We start from the raw sequence: 26115 nt of genomic DNA, 5'->3' as shown, positions 1-26115 counted from the left end.
TGTCTGTTTATGCCAATCGATACGAACCGGAATCACGTCACGTCAATCCTCACTGAAACATTTTAAAGGCATTGTTAGGCTACTCCAAACCTTGACAATGTTAATGTATTTTTGCTTGCTTGTTTTTGTAAAGCAACCCACCACAGGTAGCGCTTATTGTCCACACAATATTCTGCTTAGATTATAATCCAAGCAACAACAAAATATTTTTTTTTCTGATGTCTGTAATGTTTTAACTGATTTTGACTAATTCTAGTGCCCTGATTTCAAAAATGCAATCGGTTTATCTGAATCACGTCTAGTTTTACTGTTATGGTACATCCACGTTTGAAAAACAATCTATATGATATACACTATAGTGAAACTGGTTTTGAGTATTTTTTTGGAATTATCGTTATTGCAAGAACAAAATTTCAAATTTAATTTTAAATGTAACAGGTGGACACTCCTAACAAATAAAATTCAACAAAAAAAAGGTTTCAAATTTGTAAGTCATCAGGTATAGGCCTGTACATCAGGTATAGGCCTGTACACATGTACTTTGGTACCTTTCGGAACTGACTGGCACCAATATCGTCAAGTTTAATTGACCAACAGCAGTTAGCCAGGACCACATTATTCCCTTTTCCCTTACACGTTTTGTTTTACTAATATCCTGTTGGAACCTTCAGCTTAATTCTCATCATTTATATCACCTACGTTTTAAGGGAAGTGTAGCTTTATACCCATTTTCGGACCGATTTTTTTAGACCGCTTAATAACTTAATTATGCACTTTTTCTAATAAGTTCAGTCCCTTTCTACTGTTTTTGTCCATTACTGCAATATTTCAATCAATATTAGGTAGAGCCCATTGCTTGTCCTAAACCCCTAAAGCCACATCGAAGTGTGCAAGATATGCACATTTGATACAGATCTTTTTTTCTTTTCTTTTTAGTTGTGTTGTATGGGTATTCACCAGTAATGTAGCATAAAACATTTTGGTAATTCATGCAACACCTTATAGATGACCTAGCCACTATTAATTTTAGTTTTACCACCTTGCTTTACTAGTCTGAAAATCACTCCATAAAACAAGTATAGTTTAAAGTTGCCACTAGCCTGCACCAACTATTTTCAGACAGAGCATAAGCATAGAACACGTATTCATGCTATGAAACTGACTGCACTGTAGGAAATTGATGTGTATAATGTAACAAAACTTTAACAAACACATAAAAGCGTGATTTCAAAGTCATCGAATCAATATGGTCAGAAATTTTGATTTTGTAAATAACTTAAAAAGTTTACCTGATTGAAGAAAACCGTAATGATTTTTGAAATCAGCACCCCAAAATTAGTCAATATCAGTTTTAACATTAAAGACACCAAAAATTGTGTTGGCCAGTGGCACACTTCACGCGGTTGATACACGCGGTTGGTACACTTACGGAGGTTGGACAAAAAGGTGCAGCTACAAACCTACCATTGATATAGCGGGTAGAAAGTCTGAATAGATCTTTTGGATTTTGGAACAACAGCTATATCTTTCCAAATTCCACTGGGTACACTGATGATCTCTAACATTTAACTTCTGCTTGTTTGAAGTATTTTATCCGTCAATAAGGTTTTTCATGTGACCAGTTTAAACTAACAAAAACAGATGAGGCGATGTTCGGCTGATGCTGTCGGACCACCTGTGTCCCAACTTGAATGACTGTCTTTGGGACACTTGAGTCTGTCTAACGGATCACAGGAAATTTCCTGAGAAACTGCATTAATGTTTCTTTTGGGCGCGTTTCATTTGACCAACAGAACCTGCGGGATCAACTACTGCTTGATGTGATTGACTGTACCCCGCGAGGCAATGCGGTCGGTTGCGATCCTAGAGCACTGTCATGAACGCACACACCTTTAAGCGGTTACCTGTATTGACTGCCACGTCTAAGACGCGGTACACGGCAGAGGTGTACACAATCCGGAGTACCGGAGTGTCCGGAGCCGGAGTTTACTAAAATTTGCCGGAGTCTATACGGAGCCGGAGTTTATGTTATTTCAGATCAGCCGGAGCAGGAGTCGGAGCCGGATTCTATTTTACTTTCATCAATGTCTTGGTGATTTTTTGATGTTTTTATTTGCCCTCATAGGATATATGTATTTGACCTTTAACCTTGCTATCGCATTGCAAATAGTCCAAATACATTGCCTTATGTTTTCACACAATTGTTTTGACAGGACTACAGTTTGGAGTGTCAGTGTACAGTGCAGCATCACAGTTTAGAGTGAGCAACCATGAATATTGATGTGAAAAATTAACAGAATTAATGAGCAAAAATAAAATGGTGGATAAACAGAACGATGGTCCACAAAGTGAAGTTTGGTGAATTTGTCACTGTTGTTAAATATTGAAAACATGGCTTATGGAGTGAATCAAGTGAATAGTATTAAATAGTAAAAAAGATCTATGCAGTGAAAAATTAGTGCCTAAAGTAGTTATACACATATCTGTAAAACAATATTGTAAATGAAAGTGCTACCCCAGTAAGTTTTTTTATTATCCTCATTATGCATGTTTTTTCTTTTCTTTCTATGAATGTCTTACAAAGCTGTGAATGTACTGTCCTGTCATTGCCACTGCCAATGTTTACTTACCATTTACACTGTTATCATATGAACCAGGATTTTTGTCAGGAATGTTTTTTTTTCACAATACTGGAGTTGTTTTTCTAGTTTCAATTGCAAAACATTTTACAATGAGTGTTGTTCCTTCTTTTTGTTCAGTCTTATTGGTATTAATAACTTAAAAGAAAAGAAAAGTTTTTGTCATAACTGTTTTGTTTTGCTTGGATACTATCACAGTGATTTAACCTTTAATTACCTTTGCAACAAGTGTTATTCCTTCTTTCTGTTCAGTTTATGTTCATTTATTTGCAGGTCTTATTGGTAATATTAACTTAAAAAGTAGGAACAGGAATTGTTTGTGACACCGGAGTATTATCAGGAGTCGGAGTCTGATTTTAGGCCTTTCATCAGGAGCAGGATTGGAGTCGGAGTTAATTTTTACGGAGTCGGATTGGAGTCGGAGTCTAAAAATTTTGACTCCGTACTCCTCTGGTACACGGTTATATACGAAACGTGACGTCATAACTCAGGGACGACATCTAGCGGTAAATACATACATCACAACTTCCCTTCGTTTAAATTGAACTTAACTGACGTCTCGAAGGGTAAGGATTCACAATAACATTCAATGGACGTAAATGAACACGATTACGCCGATACAATACACCATCACTAGTTTTTACAAGATAAGAGCGATGAGATAACTGTTTTTCTATAGTTCCTTGTTGATCCCATAATTTGTTTTGAGTATTGTACAGTTTTACAGGAGTGTTCACTTGTAATTGCAGCATGTTTCTTGTTCCCCTGTCATAATACTTCTTTTGTTGTTTTCTTTCTTTTCCAAACGGACGGCAAGTTGAACTTTTTAACGTTTTGATATCCAGGGGCATCGTGGGACTGATTTGCCGACCCATGAGAAGCTGTGCAGGTGATTTTCCGCAAAGGAGAGGAGCACTTCTAAATATTAACAAACTTTTGTTAAAATCCTGTACACTGGCGTGAGCTTTTTTAAGTAGTTGCTTCGTTGTCTGGACACTCCTCTCAGCCAGTCCGTTAGATCGTGGATAATGTGGACTCGAGGTTAAATGAACAAAGCCCCATTCCTCGGCGAATTTTGCAAACTCCTCACTAGAAAACTGAAGACCGTTATCACTAATAACAGTTTCGGGAATTCCAAACCTGGAAAAAATAGTTTTCAAACCACTTATAACAGACGCCGCAGAAGTTGTAGTCAACGGGGTTACTTCTGGATATCCGGAGTAGTAGTCCACTGTTACCAAAAACATTTTTCGGTTCCAATAGAACAGGTCAGTTGCCACTTTCTGAAACGGATACGAAGGGGCTTGGTGAGGTTCTAACGGTTGGCGTTGTTGCTGTGACCTGAATTTTGCACAAATGGCACAGGAAGAAACCAAACCAGATATGTCGTTGGATAACCCAGGCCAATATATACTTTCCCGAGCTCGTCCTTTGCATTTTACTTCACCCAAATGGCCTTCATGCACACGTTCTAAAAAATAACTGCGCATAGACATTGGAACAACTATTCGAGATCCACGAAACAAAATACCGTCAACAACAGAAAGTTCATTTTTGACATCCCAAAAGGGTTTTGCTAAAACAGGACAAGCACGTTTATGTAAAGGCCAACCATTATTTACAAGACGCATTACAATTTGCAACTGTTCGTCACATATGGTTTTACTTTGTAACTTTTGTTTAACTAATGGCATACAAGCAATAGCGGATATAATTAGATCTACATATTCACATACACTATGACAAGAAAGCGATTGAACGGACACACTGTTCTCCACACATCTTGATAACAAATCAGCTGTGTGCATGAATTTACCTGGAGTAAACTCTGCGGTGAAATGAAATCTTTGCAACCGGATCATTAGACGTTGAATGCGCAACGGACAGTTATTTAACTCCTTGAGAAACAACGCTATGAGAGGTTTGTGATCAGTTTCTACCACAAATTTCTGACCATAAACATACTGATAAAATCTTTCACATGCAAAGGTGATAGCAAGCAATTCCTTTTCAATTTGTGCATACCTTGTTTCAGCGGTTGTTAAAGCTCTTGCCGCATACGCCACTGGCTGCCACATGTTGTCATGCTGTTGCAAAATTACAGCTCCAAGTCCATGTTTAGATGCGTCTGCCGAAATTTTGATGGATTTCTTGGGGTCGAAAAACCGAAGTACTGGGGCAGTTGTGACCAGCCGTTTTAAATTCCTCCATTCCATTTCGTGTGCTTGCGTCCACTCCCAGTTGCTCCGTTTATGCAATAACAAACGCAAAGAAGATGTTTTAGTAGACAAGTCGGAAATAAAACGACCTAGGTACGTGACCATTCCCAAAAATTTCAGCAAGTTGCCCATAGACTGAGGACGCTTTAGTTGCTCTATTGCATGAACTTTATTTGGATCAGGTTGAACACCTGAAGCACTAACAACTTCACCAAGAAAAGTAATCTTGTCTACACCGAACACACATTTTTCCTTATTGAGTTTCAGATTATTGCGTTGCAAAACCGTTAACACATTTTTAAGCCTCATGTCATGTTCTTGCTTAGTTGAACCCCAAACCACAATATCGTCCATAAACGTTACAACGCCGTTCATGTGTTCAAACATCATGTACACCAACTTGTGAAACACTTCTGGCGCAGAACAAATGCCGAACGGCATGCGCAAAAATCTATACCGTCCAAACGGAGTGTTAAACGTACAAAGCTCAGAACTATCTTCATCCAACTTTACTTGCCAAAACCCAGACAAAGCGTCGAGTTTAGAAAATACTTTAGCATTTGAAAATTGACTAATAATTTCTTCTCTAGTCGGAAGACAGAAATGCTCACGCAAAATTGCTTTATTTAAATCTCGCGGATCTAAGCAAACTCTTAGTTTTCCGTTTTTCTTTTCTACTATTACAAGAGAGTTCACCCACTTAGTTGGTTCTTCTATTCTTTTGATTACTTGCATGCTTTCCATTCTTTGTAGCTCCTGTTGTAGTTTGTTTTTGAGTGCAAATGGAATTTTTCTGCTGGGACGGACTACGGGACAAACTCTGCTATCGGTCTTTATTCGGTGACAACCTGGAACACAACCCAACCCTTGAAATAAATCTGAAAAGCTGGACAGCAAATTTTGTTCGTCACTGACAACCGGTTCCAGTTTATTTATTAGGCCAAGAGTTACTGCTCCATTTAATCCTATAATAGGCAATGCATTAATCTCCACAACAACAAATGGTAGAGTAAATGAATATTTACTTGGGCTCCCGTGTCTATCTTAAAACGAAGTGTACATGAAAGCACAAAAATGTCAACAAGCCAATCTTTTGGTGAACTAGTAGTACTTACAGATTGCATGTTGTAGTACGTCTGAATTGTATCCGCGCGTTGCGCTTGCGGGTGATTAGCTGCACTGCAACATCGAGCGAAGTGGTTTCTTCCACCACACTTCAAGCATCGCCTTTCCCAGGCAGGACACGCTCTGACGTCATGTCGCAAGGCACAGAATCTGCAAACTCGAGGCGCTGGTAATTGATTACCACGTGGTTCGCGTTGAACAGCATCCAAGCTAAAACTTGTAGAATTTGTTGATCGAATCATTGTCATTGGCGATCTTACTGTTTCGTTTGTTATGGACATTTAATAGCTTTTTCAAGCGTTAGTTCCTCTTCCCGCAGCAAACTTTGACGAAGTTGATCACACTTGATACCAATAATAATTTTGTCTCGGATTAATGAGTCGCAAAGTTCACCGAAATCACAGCTTTTAGACAGTTTTTTTAAATCGGTTATAAAAACATCTATTCTTTCACCATCATTTTGATTTCTGGAAAAAAAACCTGTATCGCTCCTTGGTGATATTCTTCCTCGGACAACAGTACCTTTCGAAGGCATTGACCACAGTTTGAAAGTGCATTTCTTGTCCTTCTTCAAATTTAAATGTTGAGTGGATGGTTTGACCTTGCTCTCCCAACACGTGGAGCAACATAGATGTTTTAACTTTTGCAGCCTTTCCGTCATAACCAACAGCTGTCAAATAAAGCCTAAATCCCCTAATAAACTTAACCCAGTTTTGTGACACATTGCCACTCCATTGCATAGCTTCCGGCAGTGAGAACGAACCTTCCATTTTATTTGAAATACCACTTCTGACACCATGTCATGAACGCACACACCTTTAAGCGGTTACCTGTATTGACTGCCACGTTTAAGACGCGGTACACGGTTATATACGAAAGGTGACGTCATAACTCAGGGACGACATCTAGCGGTAAATACATACATCACAAGCACCATTCACTATTTTTACCCAAGCGCTTCAATCAATCAATTCAGTTTGGTTTTCGTTACTGAAGCCGCCGACGCACCACCGATTGCACATTTGTCGTTTGTTGTTTTTCATTACACATTCGGTGGCTCTAAACCTTGCGGTCACGCCGCTATAAGTCTTCACACATTTTAATGAATGGCTTAATGCAATAACCATAACACTAAAATATCACCTATGAGTTTTCTGCGTTTACACAATGTGTTTTTTTATTTAACAAAGACTTGAGCTGTTGGGTAGATTTTGCATATTTCGTCGTGGAACTGGTCACCTGCTGCTGTTTGTCTTTATCGTTATACATGGTTATCTTTAGATGGAAGCGCGATTGAAATACATCACGAAGACTATCAATCGATCTTCAGGCCGTGCATGTATTGTTCTTTTCCGTTTTGTTTATTTATTTGTGGATTTGTTTATTTATTCATCTGTTGTTTATCGTTAAGCTGTTTTAATTATTTGTCCCTTTAATCTATTGCCTTCGCCATTATTTAATGTGAATGACCTATTTTCATACGAATTTCTTAATTACTAATGTAATAATAATCCAAACTTAGTATTGATATGTAATCACCGTTTTATATGTGTTCTTTCTTCTGGCGCTTGAATCTATTCGACAGGGATACTTCCGGTGGTTTGTCTTCCTGTCTAACCCTCAAAGCAGCTTTTTTCAGGTTGGTATTTTAGTGCTACTGTTTTTTGTTTTTTGTTTTTTGTTTTCTTTCGCCAAGCGAAATAAACTCAACTCAAACTCAAATCACTACACTTGATAAGCCTTGTATTTGTTCTGCGTCTGTGGTGTTTTGAGAAATCAAAAAATAAATAAAGTGAAAGTGCAGACTAAGACTAACTGTTTCGTGCTGATTTTGCCATAAGTTTGAATTCTTTAATGTATTGATTGTTTTTATTACAGGTGTGAATATAAGAAAAAAGAAACATATATACAAGACAATATCGTGATCGGTAATTCGTTCCAGTCCGTTAACAAGTTCATTAATTTTAGTTATTATTTTTACATTAGTGGAATGAGGGATAGTTTCCAATTGATTTTTTACAATCTTACTGTAAAGTAAACTAGACAATTTTGGTTAGAGATTTGACTAAACTACAAAATAAGTGTCAACTACGCCTTAATGTGTTGTGAATTCATTTACTGGTTCTAATTACTGCTTCGTGACAAATTTCCCGGTTAGTAATTTCTGGTCATTGAGGAACAGAGAGTCGCGCCAGGATCAAACATATAGGATTCTTGAAGGCTGTCGTGTAACACAGCATCTGCGGCAATATGTACCAATGCGCTGTTTTTCGTGGTTGTTAAATCAGCCAGCACCGTAAAATTTCCATTGCAACCATATTCAGTTGGATGGTGATTAAATGAGAATATGCCTGCCAAGTAATAGCTTGAACAGTCAAGACCCTTTTCAAGCTTGCAAAACACGGGACTCCCGCTGTCAAACTGCAAAATAATGTTTGCTGGTAAATAACTAGATAAAAACTTAGTTTATACTTGTCCGTTAAGGTAACTAATGCTGTGCTTGTCAATTTATTTTAAGCTATTGTTTGAAAAAAAATAAGCTGGATGAAAATTTCGTTTATACTTGTATTCGCCGATATCTTAAACATTGGCTCTAATCGGTCTTACAAATCGTAAAAATGAATATAAAGTTGTAACTTAGCCTTTAAACATACATACAAAGCTTCGATATAATTCGACTTTCAGCTTGATACCACTCAGCCTGCGCTGCTCAATTGGTAGAGCGCTAGCCGTAACGTGGCTTTAAAATCTACCTCAGATTTTACTCTAGTTTTGGCATATGTAAATGCTTGGCCAATCGGCTTGATACGACATGGCGCCTTAAATAGATCTGGCGTACTGAACTATCAAGTTTCTAGTTTTTCAGATTTTGCGCACTATGTTAGCTCTTTTATGCTAGCAAAAGCTCTTTCAAGGCTATATTTTTAGCGTTAACTTACCTTACAACTGACGGTTTGAAAGTTACCATTGCTTGCACAAAGCATGTTTTCCGGGTTGTGAAGTTTACCTTGCAAGCAGGCGTTGTTATAGTCAAGTTCAATTTTTGCCCATTGCAACCGACTTGACATGCTGCCTAGGGAAGTTATTAAAATTTTATTTTTTTTAATTTTATTTTTTTTAATTTTATTTTTAACGCAATTTTGATAATAAAACGCTAAAAAGTTTCTGGATTTTTTTACCCTTATTAACATAGTTTGAGAACCATTGCCATGGCCAGTCCACTTTTTGTGATATATAAGAGGTCGAGTTTTCAATCCGTTTTTCAACGGCAGTTTTTCGGGCACATAACTGGTATTCTCCAGAATTTGAAACAAAAATTAATGTCACTCGAGTCAGTACATTGAAAAAACATTATGGGAAAATCTACTAACTACATAAAAAAATTGGCTAATTTTCGATAGGTGGCGAAAAGAACACTTTTTACATTTGAAACGTTATATTTCTAATAATGTTTTCGGTTAGAGCTATTAGGGTCGGGGTAAGGTATTAACATTTGAAATTCAATTAAAAAGCAAAAAACTTAGTGAGTTATGTAAAATTTTAAAAACTTATTTCCCAATCCAACCCATCTTTAGCCGCTAAATAAATAATTCAGCTCTTTACGTCACCTATCAAAAGTTAGCTAAATGTGGGTCTCCCGTGAGGTATGGTGTTAATAGCTCTACCAACATTATGCACCTTGTTCATTCTTTCCATGTCCGATGCCATAACAGACGGGATCATTCTGACGAATATGTTTATTTCGAAGACAGATGCGTGGATTTGTCACTTCTTCTTCCAGAATCAACAAGGCTAAATCCCTTCTGTGACATTTCACAATAATGTAAATCTATCTAGCAGTTGGAATTTTAATGTATCTCAAAATTAAGATATTGTGCCTAAAAAGGACGATTTAAAATGTAACATGTTCGAAAGAAGTAAAGGAGAGACAGTCAGTGCACGTATGAACAAGCGATTTGAACGATGTCCGTCAGATTTTTGTTAATGCCGTTTCTCGTTAACGTTACAAAATGGTCCACGTGATCGATGCTACAATTATTTTTTTTACATCGTAGATAGTTTCACGCTTTAGGGAGCGCCAATCTACTGCATATAATTTATACCTATATGTACAAATTTATGTACAAGTATGTACGTTTTCTGCCGGCGCCTATGCTTAGCTACACAATAACCTTCGTAATTAACGATAAAATCGTAGGTAAAGGTGCAACAATCGAACAAAAAACGTTTAAAGCTCAGCAAACTTTTTAGTTTCAAATTATCATCAACAAACTTTTTAACAGTTACCGCAAAGATAACAAATTTGCACGTGCCTAAACTAACCTTCTAATACGCGGTCCAGTCCATTTATCTTTTCTATCGGGCTTTTGATCATCCTTTTCTATTTTCGTTTTGGAGGGTATGAGACGTTTCAGCTCGGTAACGTTACGTTGCCTTATTCCGTTTCTATCAATTTCGATATCCACCTCACCAACCGTCACGCGTAGATTTTCAACAAAAGTTTTGTTACTGCGAAATAGGTAATAATATAGATTTTTGATGTGTTTTTATAAGCAATTACAAATCGTTTTGGCAACATAAAATATAACACCTGAAAGAAATAGGGGTCCACTGCTCATATTTTTCGACATACAAGACAAAATATTTTCGTTTTTATCTTGTTTGAAAATATAAGCGTAGATCACTCAGTGACTTGCAAAAAACATGTGACACTGCCCTTGGATCAAATATTTAACTGCCATAGTATTTAATCAGATGAAACTTACTGTATACAATGTCCAGCTGTAGCGATGACACTCCCGCTTAGAAGAACGCCGCCGCAGATGTATTTCCATTTCATAAAATTACCTACAAATTTTTTTTGGAAAATGGCCACTGACCAAGGAAACTGTCCACGTCGTGCATTTTTTCCATTCCCTGAAAAAAATCATCTACATGTAAAAAACTTAAGCAAGATTTATTTGCGACATAAGATTGTGCCTGTGTCTGTCGCACACATTAAAGTGTCCCAAGTTGTAATTTTTGTGTGTACGTTAAAATTTTCTCGTGAAATTAAGCGTCTTAGAGGAAGCGTACTGATGCAATTTGAGGTCACATTGCACTGGTATGTTAACGGGAATAGCAGTGGTTTTAATGCTGGTTAACTGACAAAAAATATTTGTATTTGTAAACGATAAAATAAACTTTTTATGTCCTGAATTGTTTTAGAACATTATTAAAGATAACTGAAGCTCTGTGGCGCCTCTAAGCGAGGAACCAATGAGCAACGCAGCAGTCAAGTACCGATCCATGAAGGATTTGTTGCCAGGTGACGTATAAACAATACAGGTACAGCAAAATTTAGTATTTTACTGCAGGCTGATTCCCCAAATTATGCCAGACTTGGATCGATTTCAAGCCCAAATATTTATCCACAGCCCAGATTAACAACTTAATTGAATATTAACATGTCAGGAAATGGCTTGTTTTTCTTATTTTTTTGGTATGACTTTCTGCTCGTTTATATATTGTTGTCTTCATTCTCAATGCATACAGTTTGAAAGAAGGAATTTTGCTTGTTGCATTTATAACCAATTTGTTTTGTGGTCGTTATTTTGTATCGTTTGTTGATTTCAAACGTAAAAAAACGCATCGCTTACTTATTCGCTTGTCGAGGAGCTCTTCGTTCCAATTTTTTACCCGCCTTTTCCTCTTGCAGCAGGTTTGCCCACAAGAAATGCACTCAAAGTCGTAGCTCATTGTAAATGCTGTTGACGGGTAATAACCTGCAAGCAACGTGGTAACTTGGAAACTTTGTGGGATTACAAAGTTGTAAGTCAGCGTGGATTTGGGATTCAGTTTGAATAAAACGTAGATGTTTGGGTCATACTTTACAAAGTAAATCCAATTGTTCGAAATAATCTGGGCTTAATAACACCTTTTTCAAATCAAGTTTGGACCCGGTTTACAAGAAAACAAAATAAACGCACCCAGCAAGTATAACGGGTGTTTTCAAGGAATTTTGTCCATATGTTTATAAATCCAAATATTTTAATATTTGTATTAAGTGTCGGTAGGTTAACTAACCTCGTGAACAAACACTTCGTTTGGCATTCTGAGATCTAAAAAACGTATTGTTGAAAAGAAAGAATCAAATAAACAAGGTAACTTTACGCATGTTGAAGCAATAAGTTTTTCGTCACCCGAACTTCTGAATTATAACGAAATTAGAATTTTTATAACCAACATAAATAATTAGTTTCATTGAACTTGACAAGAGCTATATCTATTATTAACCGCAAAAATTTTGGCAAGACAGGTTTGTACAAATGTGTACAACCATGTCCATTACTTGGCATTTCTCAAGTTTTTTTAATCAATGTTATGTTACAACTACATGATCCTTTGTTTTGCAAATGCTAGCTAGACCTGCCCAGTTTGTTGCATCATACAAGTTTATTGCTTACCGTATGTTTGGCCATATTCCCGACTTTGGTTCAACGAAAAGAAGAATATTGACAAACACCAAGGCAAACAATTCAATTCGAACCATTCTTGATTCCCCTAGTAAAAAAATACAAATTTACCATGAGGTAGGCAAACTAAAAATATATAGAGTGACGTTCAGGCCGAAACTTCAGGACACACGTTTTAGTTAACGAAGGTTCGCTTTTGGGCGTGAACTTGTCGGTGTTAATATACATCGTTATTTGACAAACTCGCAAAAAGTGTCACTGACAGAGGGAACCTACAGTAACATTAAAAGAGGAAAGACTATAGTTTTAACTACGTTACAAATCTATAATCGGAGCATGGGCTTCCGAATAACCGTCATTACAACACAACTACTTTACCTTTCAAGAATTCTCTTCTGTCCACACTTTTTGATGTTTTATCGATATTCCACCAAATCAACCTGAATATATACTGACACAACAGGAAATTGAACCAGGTAAACATGACCACAATTAATTCGGTTGATACCTTATGGTAACATCTTGGTTTCCTCTGCCGCGTGTTTCGTTTGTGGCTTGTTTCATAGGTCAATGCAGATGAGTACCAATATGCTTGGGCAAATGCGTTTAAAAATTTACAAACAAGTTTGGTTTCACAGTGTTGTTTTTCTATTTTATCAAACTTTTTGCTGATAAAAAGCGCATACGACGAACCTCCCATAAACAGAGCATCAACTCTTTTTGAATTATTATTGATGTCCAAATACATTTTTGTAAATGCGTTTTATTGATTTTGTATTATAGCTTGTAGCTTGTATTATAGCTTTTATTATAATTTGATCTGGTAAAGCCAAATCTTTTTCATGCTTCTTCCAACGTTGTTATCGAATAGGCTTGATCAAGTCAGAGTGGTAATTGAGCATGAAATTGGGACTCGAACTCGGTCAAACTCAACCGTACAAAACTCGAACCGAAACCAAGCTGGAAAAAATGAGTCAAAAATGATGCCGAGTGTAAAGTAATGCTCGAATCAAGCTCGTCGCATTTCAACGCAAAACCAAACCTTACCACAAATATTAGTTCATGTTTATTAGTTTCAATTTTGACGTACTAAAACTACAAATGTGATTTATTTTAAAGTACCGTTTCAACTTCTTGTTGAGGGTAAGCTTTATTGGGTTTAGGTATACTGTCTGTTGTAACAAACTGTTTGTGTTTCTGATTTGGGCAAGCTACTACAATAATTAACATATATATCAGTGTTTTGTATTCGTTAAATTGTTCAGTTGAAAGAATGTGTCATTTGTGTTTGTATCGTTTTTATTAGTGGCCATAGAGCAGTTGCCCGCGAACAGTTGGTATTTACTGTCTTAATGTCTTTGTAACACATAATTTTACCACTAAATGTGCAGCACAGAACCAGCAATGACCTAAGGATTTTCTGTTTCAACGAGCAAGTATGAGGAATTAGGCCAAGAACAAAATACCATCCAACCACTACAGGAAATACAAGGTGCCTAAAATGTACCGCTACGATCTCGTTTAAGAAGAATTTAAATGATTTACCAACCACAAAACCAACCCAAGTCTGTGGCTGATTTACATTTACTGACCTGCTGACATTTTGCTCTTCATAAAATCGCGCTGCGGTTCTCATAAACCACAATTCACCTTCTAGTAGGCGTAACAAGAATAGTGTACCCATCTTAGTTTGATTTGGTGTAAAATTCCAATATGTGACTTTCGTCTAACAAATCTAGTTTATATTTTCATTAAAGAAAAACAAAATAGCAAGTGTCAAAACTAATGCGTTCACCATTATAAATATATTTCAATTTATCTTATTGTAATACGATGGAACGTTTTAAACATCTTCAAACGTTAGATAACTAAGGTATCATATTTCTATGTGATTGTGGAAAAAGTGATGTGGTTTTATTGATATTGTTTCTATTCATTAAAGGCATGTATTGTTGTTTTGTGCTAAGGTGTGTTAAATATGTACAGTAGCATTGTTAGCTACAAAATCTGATCTTTTCCAAGGGCAACTTAAGTGTTTCAGAATAAACCAACAGTACAAACGCCAGCAGCACTACCATGTCTCTTCTTTGTGATTACATGCTGCAGAAGCTGCAAAGACAATAAATTCATTCCGTGTAATGTAAAGACAAACTAAACCAAAAATATGTACAAGGCGGTAATCATGGTCAAATACGTTTCCGGTCCGATAAAGCATTGCACAACGAAAATAATAAAGTACAACAACACTAAGATATGGCATAAAACATTAAATCATAGGCGGTCGTGGGTATTTAGTATTAGGATATGATACACGATAATTTGTAGATCACGAAGGTTTTCAACTTGGTGTGAAAATACTGCAAACACGTGCAGAAAACAAGGAAAGTCATGACTGCTTGAAAAGTGCATTGTAAACGTCAGTTTTTTGTTCGACTGAAAAGACGTGATTTGAAACAATACACCACACGCATTGAAATAAACAACAAACTTATTGTAACATGTGCCTATATTTATCTAACACCGATGTGCACTCTTCATTACCCCATTCTCATCTGCTTGCTGAAAGTAATCTAGTTTAGATGCAGAGAATACGCTATGTTGAATAGTTTGCTCCTCGATAGCGTTATTTAATAAGTTAGTGAGCACCGAAAAATTTCCATTGCAATAACCATTGTACGATATTGGCTTGAAGGAAAATATACCAGCAAGAAAGAAGCTTGAGCATTCATCTCCAGGGTCGATTCGGCAAACCACTGGGCTCCCGCTATCCATCTAAATTAATGCAAACCGGTCAAAATGATAACCAGACCGTACATTAAACATTGCCCTCAAACTTGTCAGTATTGAGCAAAACAATCGCTTTAAATTAGAAGTTTTTAAATGACTGTTATAATGCCCTGCCCTACTTCGTTATATGGTGCATATCCAAGAAAAAAAATACAGTCTTATGCCTAGGTGGAATAACGTTCAATCTAATAAGTTGTGGTTACGTCTTGTATTCCAAAGTTACATGATTTGTTGAGTACACATGAAACGCACAAATGGCGTGACCACAACTTACGTTTCACGAGGTTCAAACCCAGGACACTCCCGGGGACGAATCCCGATCAGGGTGTAATATCTGCATCTGGGTCAGGCGCGCCGGACCATTTGGCCAAGTTCGTGCCCGATCACAACTTTTTTTTTCACGGGGTTCGAGCCCAGGACACTCCCAGGACGGATCCCGATCAGTTTTTTTTATGTCTGTATATGGGTCAGGCGCGCCAGACCATTCGGACAAGTTCCTTACCGACCACAATTTTTTGATAACATAAAAAGTTGATTTAGCAAACTTGAACGGTTATTGATTTGTTGCTATTTAAGCCACATTTTGGTAAATACATACTTGGCAACTGGCGGTTCTTTCTTCAGGTCCTGTGGCACACAACATGTGGCCATTGGATATTTCAATGCAACTGTTACTAAAGTCTAACTCTACCCTGGTGAATCGCAGTCTACTTGATATGTTTGGTTCTAAACAACAATATTATTTAATACTTTGATCCTAGTAAGTTAAACACATGTGTAATTGCAAAGGAAAGCCAAAACAGTTTAGATTGTCTTTAAAAACGGTATATTATCTGTGTAAAAGCATGAAGCCATTACAAGATAGTTAAGCTTATGTACTTCGGTCCATGGGCGCCGCCAGAAAATTTTGCAAGAGGGGGCAAATTTTGGCTGATACTTTACCGCATCAAGAATTTGTTACATATGAAGCCATACATCGTGTACTTCACTATTGAGTTGCCTAAGAGTTAAAGCATTTAACGATGTAACAAATCCCCACGCTGCCACTTTAATTAGGTTTGCTGCAAAATATGTTAAATTGAGGTACAGTGAAATTCCAGGGGGGGCAAGTGCCCCCTCTTGCCCCTACGTGGCGGCGCCCATACTTCGGTCTATTTGTGTAGGTCGAAAATAGGTCCCTGTCAGCAGCGGCTAACGCATCAATTGTGTTTTGTTAAGGTTAGTTTTTCTCGAATTAATAAAACAACAGCAAAATCTCTGCGCTGTGATTATGATTTAACAGTCAAAAATCCACTAAGGATGGAATTCAACAAGATTTGCACGCTGGGAAAAAAGCAAACAAATAAAACTGATAATACTACCTGTCCCTGTATACCCATGACCGATTCCATAACATACAGGTTCCCTCGGCCAGGTTTTTGCGCTTCGAATACAGATTCTAGGTTTGTTCACTGACTCCGCAAGTTGAAGTATGGCGAGATCATCCCTACAAACGTTATTTCGCGTTAGTTACACAAGACTGCTGCATATAACGAGACAAATGTTTCAATGTATTTTTAAGTGCTAAACAGTTTACTATTTTTTGCCATTTTTTTTATTTTGTAAAGCGATATCTAATTTTCATTAAATATGTAGGGGCAATTCAATGAACCAAACGTTTATACAAAACGCGTACATCTCCAGCAAATTGTTATTTGTAATAATGAATCATTAATTACCCTCTGATGTTTCCGATTTTGTTGCCACGTAGATTTAACGTAGGCTTCACCAATATGTGACTACCATCTACACTGAGATCCCTCAAAAGATGTAATCTGCGTTTTCTTAATCCTGTTTCCCTATCCACGTGAATGTTATTTTCCCCGATTGTTACTCGTAAGGTGTTGTCGATATCGTTCGTCGTTTCGTCTGGGCTAAAATTAAAATTTGCAGAAAGTTGATTTGGTGCCAAAAGTACTTTTGTTGTTTTGATATTGCAATCTTTGTTGTGTGCATCGTAATGCGCATCAAACGACGGCAAAACGTGTTAGCATTGTCTTTTGTTTATGAGTAATATTCAGTGAAAAGTTTACTTTTATTAATATTCATGTTCGGATTAACATAACCTACAGGCAAGATATATTGATTCAGAGTTGTAAGTCGGGCCAAGTTCGGGTTCCGACTGGTATCAGGGCCGGGTTTGGACTAGGGTTTCTTAAAAAAAACGGACTCGTTTCGGGCCTGAATGTACACGTTGTGTCAGCATTTTTTTTTAATAAATTGAGCTAGCTAAGTAGCCAGTTGCTGGTCCTGACCTAATGTCGGACCTTCTGAAAACCATTCGGGTTCGTGTCGGGTTGCAGTTTCAGGACCGTTTACAACTCTGTATTCATTATCGGCAACAGCCCAGAAGCGTTGAATATCCTACAGACAAGGTAGATAAAAACTACAATGTATCGAAAAGTACAATCCATTTTGCAAGTTAGTGTTTCTATGTTAAGTAGGTTCATGAATATCATCGTAAGAGCCGGAAATTTCGAGTCAAATTCAGATTACAATATAAATCCGCTTTTGTTCATCAACCAAACTGTATGATTACTAAGCTTATATTGTGTTAACCAAATTGCAGTTACTTACATGCAATGAGCGGAGGTAGCAATTTTGTTGTCACTGAGCAACACTCCACCGCAATGAAATTTCCAACCAATGGGAGATCTTTTAAAAATGGCTACTGACCATGGAAACTGACCTATTTTTGTTTTTCTTCCATTTCCTGCACAATAGGTTGGGAATTTGGAAATGCGGTTGTTTACAACGTAAGCGTTTTAACATGAAATAAAAACCAATTACAAATGTAATTGAATGCTGTGAGAGCAAATGTTTAGCTTCACCTTGCAATGTATATGATAATAATTTAAATTTAGGCAACCCCTTTATTAGAGTGGTGCTTTATTGTATGTTGCGTTTTACTGGTGTTGCCAAAGAGACAAATGCCTTTCAAAAGTTCCGTCAAACATCTTATGCCGTTTGTTTGGTTTGCAGCAGTAAACCAACTGAATTACTTACTGATTCTCTTGGCAAACTGTTCATCGTCACTGTATTGTTTTTTCTTGCAGCAGGTCTGTCCGCAGGATATGCATTTGGATGTGGCACCTTGTAAATATCTTGCAGTAAAGCGCGTGGACGGAAGGTAACCTTTAAGGAAAAATAACTTGTTATCTTCTATAAGATTATGCGGTGGGTATCGATTTTTAGGAAAAAAAATTAGGTGGATCTGAAAAACCAAATTAAATGGATAACTTGCTTACGTCTGAACAGAGAGATTTGGCTTTTAAAAGCGTAATCATATTATAGATCGTGGTTACAATGCTAAGTAGCTAGCAGCCTTGAGTTTGGCTGACAAAAGGGTAAGGACCCCACCTAGTGGAGCGACTGTCTATTCGCATATCAGATACACATGGCTCTGATCCAACGAAAATGGTTCTAGGTTCTTTTAGGCTTTTATTAACACTATTCCTACCATTTGACCCTATTCTTGTATTTTTAAATAGTAAAACAAATTGAGTGATGTTGGTATGCCTGTTTTAACTAAAAATGCCGCAATAAACAAGGATGATCGCAGTTATGAATTTCTGTTCATTTTAACCGATTACTGGTCAACATGCCGAGCCCCTACTACACAAAGCTAAAATTTGCAGCATACGGGGCAAGCAAACAGTTCTTGTAATTCGACTTTCGGCGCCCTAAGCTCTGGGCCTGTGTATCTCATTTGGTACACTGCGAGTGCCGGAAAGAATCCTGTGCTGTTCGAAATCCACAGCAGGCTAGGTTTTGCTAGCCTACGTCTTACCATGTTAAAATTCTTGTGACGCCTAGATGTACCGTATTATGATACTTTTAACTGAAATTTTCTTTCATCCGAAGAAATTATTTACTTTTTGAAATTATACAAAAAAGTTTTTGAATTAAAAACCTTTGTTATATTTTGTCAGCATGCGATTTTAATTTTCTTTGTAAGACAAATAGTCGGCGACAATGGAAAGTTTCTCACCTATTGGGCAAGTAGACCGTTTGTTCTTGTAAATATACGAACGGAAGTCCCTGACAAATGTAAATGGTTATTGAGTGGTTTTATGGGTATTTTTGCAGTATTGAACTTTCACTTTTTCTAAATAGCATCAGATATTTTTTCCGATAAAACCACAAGCGTGGAACACTATACACGGATATGTTCATAAGTTCAATGAGAAAATTAACGACCCAAACAAACTTAAAAAGCGACATGCTTTATTTACATAACGTTCGGCAAATGCTTGTGTTATAATCAGTGATAAAAACAACCGTTTTGTAACATGCTCACCTCAGATACGTGCTTTCATAGGGAAAGGACTGACTGACAGCCACAATGAAGGGCAAGACTAAAGTAATGGTTTGTAGTTTCATCTTGGACGTTATATCTAAAAATGAGCAGAAGTACTTGCATTTCATGAAAATATATTGCAGTAAATAAAAAACACTAAATCGTATTCTTCTATTGTTTCGTGGATAAAGTTATTTTACTTGAACAGCGCCGCCAGAATAATTAAATCAAATAGGAACGGGTAACGTTAACATGTTTTCTGAACTGCACAAATAACATTTTTTCATTTGATTACGCATGACAAAAAATATGCAAACATGCAGCAAATAGGGCTTTTCGATAAAATATAACAAAGTGGTGACATTATGTCTTAAACCCTGGCGGTATTTATGTACAGCAATTACATAACCATCAAAATTAACGGTTCTGCAAAAGAATCTGTAATATGAACCATGACCATAAATCAAAATTACACTATTTCGTTAATCCGAGAACAATAAAGCAATAATTTACTTACTTTAAATTCTTTTGTTTGATGACTCTTCTGCTTGTAATTTGTAGCTCACAGTTGGTACTCTTATATACAGTCCTGACGGATATATGTAAACCGCAGAACAAAAATTTATATGAAATTGATATGAAAGGTTTCTTAGTACCAACATTTTTTTTAATTTTGCCATGTCCGCTGTTTTAAGAATAATCTGACAGCAACACGACAAGAATAGATAATGGTTTTTATTTCAAGACTACCCTTTCGATGGAATTACAATGCCTCAACCTATAGCTAAACCGCGCCGTGGGTTCATTCGGTCAAAATGCGATCTTCAAAATGGCTTTGGAAATTTATTTAACCGCATGACACTGCTATTCCGAAATTTGATTCATGCTATTATTGCGTCCTTAGAACGTGATTTTATAAATTTGAGGGTCATTACCGGTTGATCTGAATAGCATTTTCCCTTGGTTGAAAATCGAACAAAATACATGTGTGTCCTTTACATCAACCCATATCTCCATTTGGGCTGATTTAAGACCATTTGATTTTAGTTTCTGACCGTTATATAATGGATATCTTACCAAACGTTATTTAAAGCCAACTGCTGACTGTGATGTTATATTGTGTACGGGCTTGAAATGTTTTTTTTTTCTGCTAAAAGCCACATGATTTTTTTTGCCATTTTTAGGTAAAAGGTTTTGCTTTTTTAAGATTAGTTAACACTCGGCATTTGCCTTATCATCGAATCCATGCCTGACAATGTGATTGATTTACAAATACTTTATCTCATTGTAGTTGCATCACAATAATTTCAAAGTGTTGAAATATGGTACATTGCGATGTAACAGCAATGCTGTGAAAACTTTTGACGTAAAAATCAAGGTTGGCCCGATACAAAGCTTTCAATCTGGGTCTGCCCGTATTGTATGGGACAAGGCAAAACTGTTATCAAAAAGTAATTAACTACATACTAAATACGTTTGTTAAGAAATTCCTTGGGTCAACTTGAAAGAATCTAAGGTGTGTTGCTTGTAGCGATTTTTAGATGTTTTTGTGCAGATTTGCAATAGGCATTGTTTAGTGTCCGTTTGTAAAGCCTCGTATTGGCTTAAATTAGATCCTAACCTCAGTTAAGGTCCAATTACTTGCAGCGCAAAGTAGCCATTGCTTAACAAGTTAAACACATTTTTGTTGTGTTTTGTAATTCTTACATACTGAACTGTTGGGAATATTGCTGATTCGGTAAATCATTTCCGACACGTATCATATGTTCCCAGAAGCAAACAGCAAACGTCTCAAACATACGAAGATATTGCAATAAACTTCGCAAAGTAGTGTGTCAAAAACGTCAGGCGATAGAATCTTTTAGCCGTTTGCATAGCCATTGGTATTTGTTGCGATACCCTAGAACAGGGGTCGCCAACCTTTACTACTCAAAGAGCCACTCGGACCAGTTTCACGTAGTAAAAAAAAACACTGGGAGCCACAAAGCCGTTTTAAAATTTAAAATAAAATGCAAAACGTTTTTAGTCTTATGACATTCGACTTTTTGTTGTTAGCTAGTGTTTCATTGCATATTAGACACACTGATATACTAGTCTCGTCAGCAAAGAAAACAACCACGTAACGTTGCATATTCTGTTTTGCAGATTTTTATTCCTTTGTTTACGCGTTTGTTCGGTCCAACTCCAGTGTAAATCTCGTGATATACAGTTGAAATAATAAATGCAAATCAATATACATTTAGAATTGCTAGATTTATTAACTCTGTTTCCAAAATAAGATCAAATTTGTCCTGGCTTTAATTCGTATTGCACGCGGAAAATTGACTGAAGAACTGTAAAGCTTGTTTCGTCAAATGCTTTGTCGGAATGTCTACATTACCTTAACTCAGCTCAGTCGTTAACCCCAGTGAAGTATATTTTATTTTGCGACGCAGTACTTCTGCTTGAAATGGTTTTACCAAGTTAATTGCGCCTGCTGTATAACGTTCTAGGTTCTCAAACTAGGTTCCGCGGGCCTTATGGGGTCCGTGAAGCAATTTGAGGGGGGGGGGGGTGCGAAAAGGTTTGAAGTTTGAAGTACTTCTATAATCTTATTTGGCGTCAGTGTGTGCCACTGAATCAGTTTAAATCAAAGTATAATTGAGAATCGACTGTCTCTATTGCTAAACAATAGCCTTTCGCATACAATGGTAATGTTTTTGTGTTATCTGTGGTGTCACAATCGGTCGTTGGATCATTGTCATGCGCGATTTTGCTTTTTCTAAAAATACACATTCAGGATTAAGGACCGCAAGCCCTCGAACCAATGGCAAAGAGACAGTTTTAAAGTTTGAGAACCACTGTTCTAGGTTGATTTGCTGTTCAGGGTAACAAAAACAGCTACCCCGATACGCTGTACTGCTACGAAATTACCAATATAAAAAGCAACATACCTTCATTACCCCCGTTTAATGAATAAAGAATGTAAGTCAAGAGTATTTACAGAGCAAAATTCATGGTCAAAATACGTTTCCAGTCTGTTAACGCATACCGCAGATAACATTGCATTAAACACAGTAAGCAAAGGCATAGACGAAAAATAAAAAAAAAGCTCTATGTTTTTACAAAAATGTTGGTCAGCATTGGACAAGTCAACGATGTTTGTGTTATAAATTTAGTCTTTAAAAAATATACAACTCAAGACCTCGAAAAAAAATGGAATCTTTATGCTTCATGCTACGTTTGTTAACAATTGTTAATTTAAATGCTTTAGTCGACTAAACACTATACCTGGTGGCAATACAACGATGCCATCTAGTAAGACGTAAAATACAAAAGGTATTTGAATGAAAATCCATGTGTTTTAGTACATAAACAATTCACAGAGTTAGTACAACTTAAGAAAACATGTGTCCGTGATTTGTCAAACTCGTGCACACTGTTGATCGCCATGTTCGTGCATAAAAGGGCAAAATGTTCAAAGCGTCAACCTGAAAAATTATACGGCCCGGTAACTAACCCCTCGCGGACCGGTACCGGGCCGCGGCCCGGCGGTTGCCGACCACTGCATTACAACACCTTTAGAGTTGAGTGTTACCTGTCAAATTGCGTACCAACTTGATACCTGTAACTGCAAATATCATCAAATTTTCTTACAACAATGGCTGCAAGCATTTCAAGGCTGTTTTTGTTTTGTATTAAAACACAATAAAAAGATTCACTACAATTTACAAACGTAAAAATTATAGAAAATTGTATGTACCGTTTGTAAGGTTACATCAAAACAACGTGTTTTAACTGGAAGGGCATTGTACTTTATAATTTGTCAATGCCCAATTTGTTTTCTGTTGCAAATATTTGATAATGTTGATAAAATGTACAACAATGTGATGCATAAAGTAGGAATCACCAAAACTCCCGGGGCACCACCAAACTCTGTGAGAAAACGCAGCACAGTTTATGGAATGCGAAAGCAACAGCCGGTGCATGCAAGGAGTTGATCCAAAATATTAAAAATCAGATGAACCAAAGACCGAAAAAACCTGTGGTACTATTTTCCGTAAGAAAACTGTTCAAATAAGCCAAACTAAAGATTTATTTTAAGAAATATTATACACCAGTGTTCGGTTTTCTTTCAAATGAGGATCAGCAAAGTGATTTGTGTAAACTAGGATTTGGTAATAGTTTGAATGAATAAAGTAAAAAGTGAACAGAAGATGTCGCCAAAGCTACATATTATGATTGAAACAGTTTTGCCTAAACTACTCTTCAATTTAGTATTTGGCATGTAATTTCCCGGGGCTTTCACTTTTCAATCCGCGGTTTCTCGGGATTAGATACGTGGCATTTCACGCATTGTTTTGTACGATTCTTAGCGAAGCATATTTAAGAAAGATATATAATTGTTCTTTCCAAACTGAAACGAGCAGGTTGATTTTCGTGTTTTGCGCAAATTTCAGACGATTTAATGCAATGTTAGCAGACAGCATTGCAACCAGCATCGCTGTTTTATTATTCCTTTAGGTTTCCGTAATGCTTAATGTGAAGCTGTATTCTGCAAATATCATCTTATACTGTCTATCTGTAATGGCAACACGAACATTTATTCGTTCATAATATTATTCATCCGCAAATAAATGAGCACGTCTCAGTAGAATCCCAGTAGAAAATGTAGGAGACCACGCAATAACTTTAGCATGATATTCCGCGACAAAAATTGTAAAAAAAACCTATTAAGTGTAATATCCAGCTTGGCTGCAGTCCCGGGATTAGAATTTCCAGGGGTCCCAACCCTATTCCTTAAATGTTTTTGTCTGGGCAAACATGACATCAAATCAAGTTTTGTAGTGTGCTACAAAGGTCGACAACCATAACTAATATTGCTGACTAAGTTTTTAAAACAGTTTTAAGTTGAACATTACTTTCTTGTTTTGAATATATTTGTCAGCGCGTACAATATACCAGTAAAGAGCACTGAACATACTATACAAAGAGTTCGTTATAAATACGTGTTACATCTTTGAAGAAACACATTTAATTGATACGCCCTTTTAGCCATTCTACTTTTGCCATCAGATTTTGAAGTTCTCGTCTATAAAATAGTGTGAGGACAGCACAAGACATCAGCAAAATGTAACAAAGAGATGCCCAAAAAACAAACGTCTCTTGATATGAAACTTTACTGCATTTGTGTCGAATGGGATCATGCATGGATAATGCTGTGGCCGGAGCACCACCAATCAGTGTGAAAAAATGCAGCATATCTTCTGGAATGCGCTCGCTGGAGCCACTACGTGCAAGACATTTGTCAAACACATTTAAAAACAAAGTAAGACTTAAAATACCAACAAAATATGCCGCGCATACGATGCATGCAAACTTACCAACAGCATAATACATAATCACGCATAAAACACACTCAAGAGTAAACACTTTAGTTCCAGCGCCATAGCATTCGTCTAAACGTTTCCTGTTGGCAGCTTGCATCTCAAATCGTGAATGATATCGGTTGGAATTACTCCACTCCTAAACAATAAACACAACTAGGTCGTTGCACAGAAAATAATCATTTTTCAAATAAGCTTTGTAAAATCACAAGTAATTTTTTTTTCGCTGTAATTAGTTTTAAGCAGCTAAGATGAACAAATTCATACTGGGATCAGTCCTGAAGCGTCGATGCAGACCAGCAATTGCGGCATACTTATCGATAAATTATAGTACGCAAGCCCTATAAAAATCGTTATACCGAATCAGAGACCGGCTGATTCGGTAAAACGCCTTGCATAGGCCTGAAATACTATGACCGATTTAAGCAGGTTATATTTTCTTGTTTTGCTTCTTAACCCAGAAGAAATTCAACACCCGCTTTAGGGCTAACCTTTGGGTCGGTTCCGGGTTTGTACTTCAGAGCAGGGTGTGCATTGTTTTAAATCATCACAACGAATAATTCTGGTGACATTATTACTTTAAAATTTCTGGTGACATTATGACATTATATACCACCGTGGCCGCAGGTGTATCCGAGCCTCTGCTATAACATTTGCTTTTTGAACGTTCCGTTTTTCCATATTTTTGCCCAATAGCTAAATATACCAACGTTTTGTAATTTACAACAACTTCAAAGTTACAATAATAAATACCATTCTGGGTCAATTGAAGATGTTGCTTGTCGGATGATAAAAACTTGTCGATGTAATGGTCAATTTAGGTGTGGATGTTTAATATATCCGAAAAACAACCTAAATAATCTAAAAACAGCAACAAATTACTCTCTGAACAATAAAGTGTGAAAAGGCGATTTCTAAAAACAATTCAACAGCTCATATGAACTTGTAAAGCAATATAGATCAATTGCTGTTTATACAGCGAGTTTAGCGCTACATTCTCTGTTAAGTTATAGCAATCTGTTCATGCTGTACAACAACCTACTATAATCCCCGTTTTGAAAGGCCCAACCCTTCACCAAAAGGTGTGTCGTTAACACAAAGCTAAATATTTTTTTTCAGTCAATCAAAAAACAAACGAACAAACTAACGACCTTATCACTGTTTTCAAATTGGCTGAGTTCAGCG

General features: G+C 36.8%; 1 protein-coding gene and 1 pseudogene across 2 annotated transcripts; both read right to left on the bottom strand.

Annotated features, from left to right (window-relative positions):
- Positions 1 to 4063: 4063 nt before the first annotated feature.
- Positions 4064 to 6855, bottom strand: LOC145208936 (uncharacterized; annotated as a pseudogene). Its single transcript, XR_013854967.1, has 2 exons — positions 5974 to 6855; positions 4064 to 5706 (listed from the first exon to the last, which is right to left on the bottom strand). The product of XR_013854967.1 is annotated as an uncharacterized LOC145208936 (transcript).
- A 7704-nt stretch (positions 6856 to 14559) lies between these two features.
- LOC145231462 (chymotrypsin-like elastase family member 2A) lies at positions 14560 to 20196 on the bottom strand. Its single transcript, XM_080096343.1, has 9 exons — positions 20082 to 20196; positions 19565 to 19661; positions 19256 to 19305; positions 18271 to 18399; positions 17842 to 17977; positions 16944 to 17138; positions 16587 to 16711; positions 15824 to 15951; positions 14560 to 15210 (listed from the first exon to the last, which is right to left on the bottom strand). The coding sequence occupies exons 2-9, from the start codon at positions 19645 to 19647 to the stop codon at positions 14953 to 14955; spliced, it is 1104 nt and encodes a 367-aa protein (XP_079952469.1). The 5' UTR covers positions 19648 to 19661; positions 20082 to 20196; the 3' UTR covers positions 14560 to 14952.
- Between the last annotated feature and the right edge of the window lie 5919 nt (positions 20197 to 26115).

This window comes from Phallusia mammillata, chromosome 1 (genome assembly GCF_965637545.1).
Source record: "Phallusia mammillata chromosome 1, kaPhaMamm4.hap1.1, whole genome shotgun sequence".
Lineage (NCBI taxonomy): Eukaryota > Metazoa > Chordata > Ascidiacea > Phlebobranchia > Ascidiidae > Phallusia > Phallusia mammillata.
This window is presented reverse-complemented; position numbering and strand designations above follow the sequence as displayed.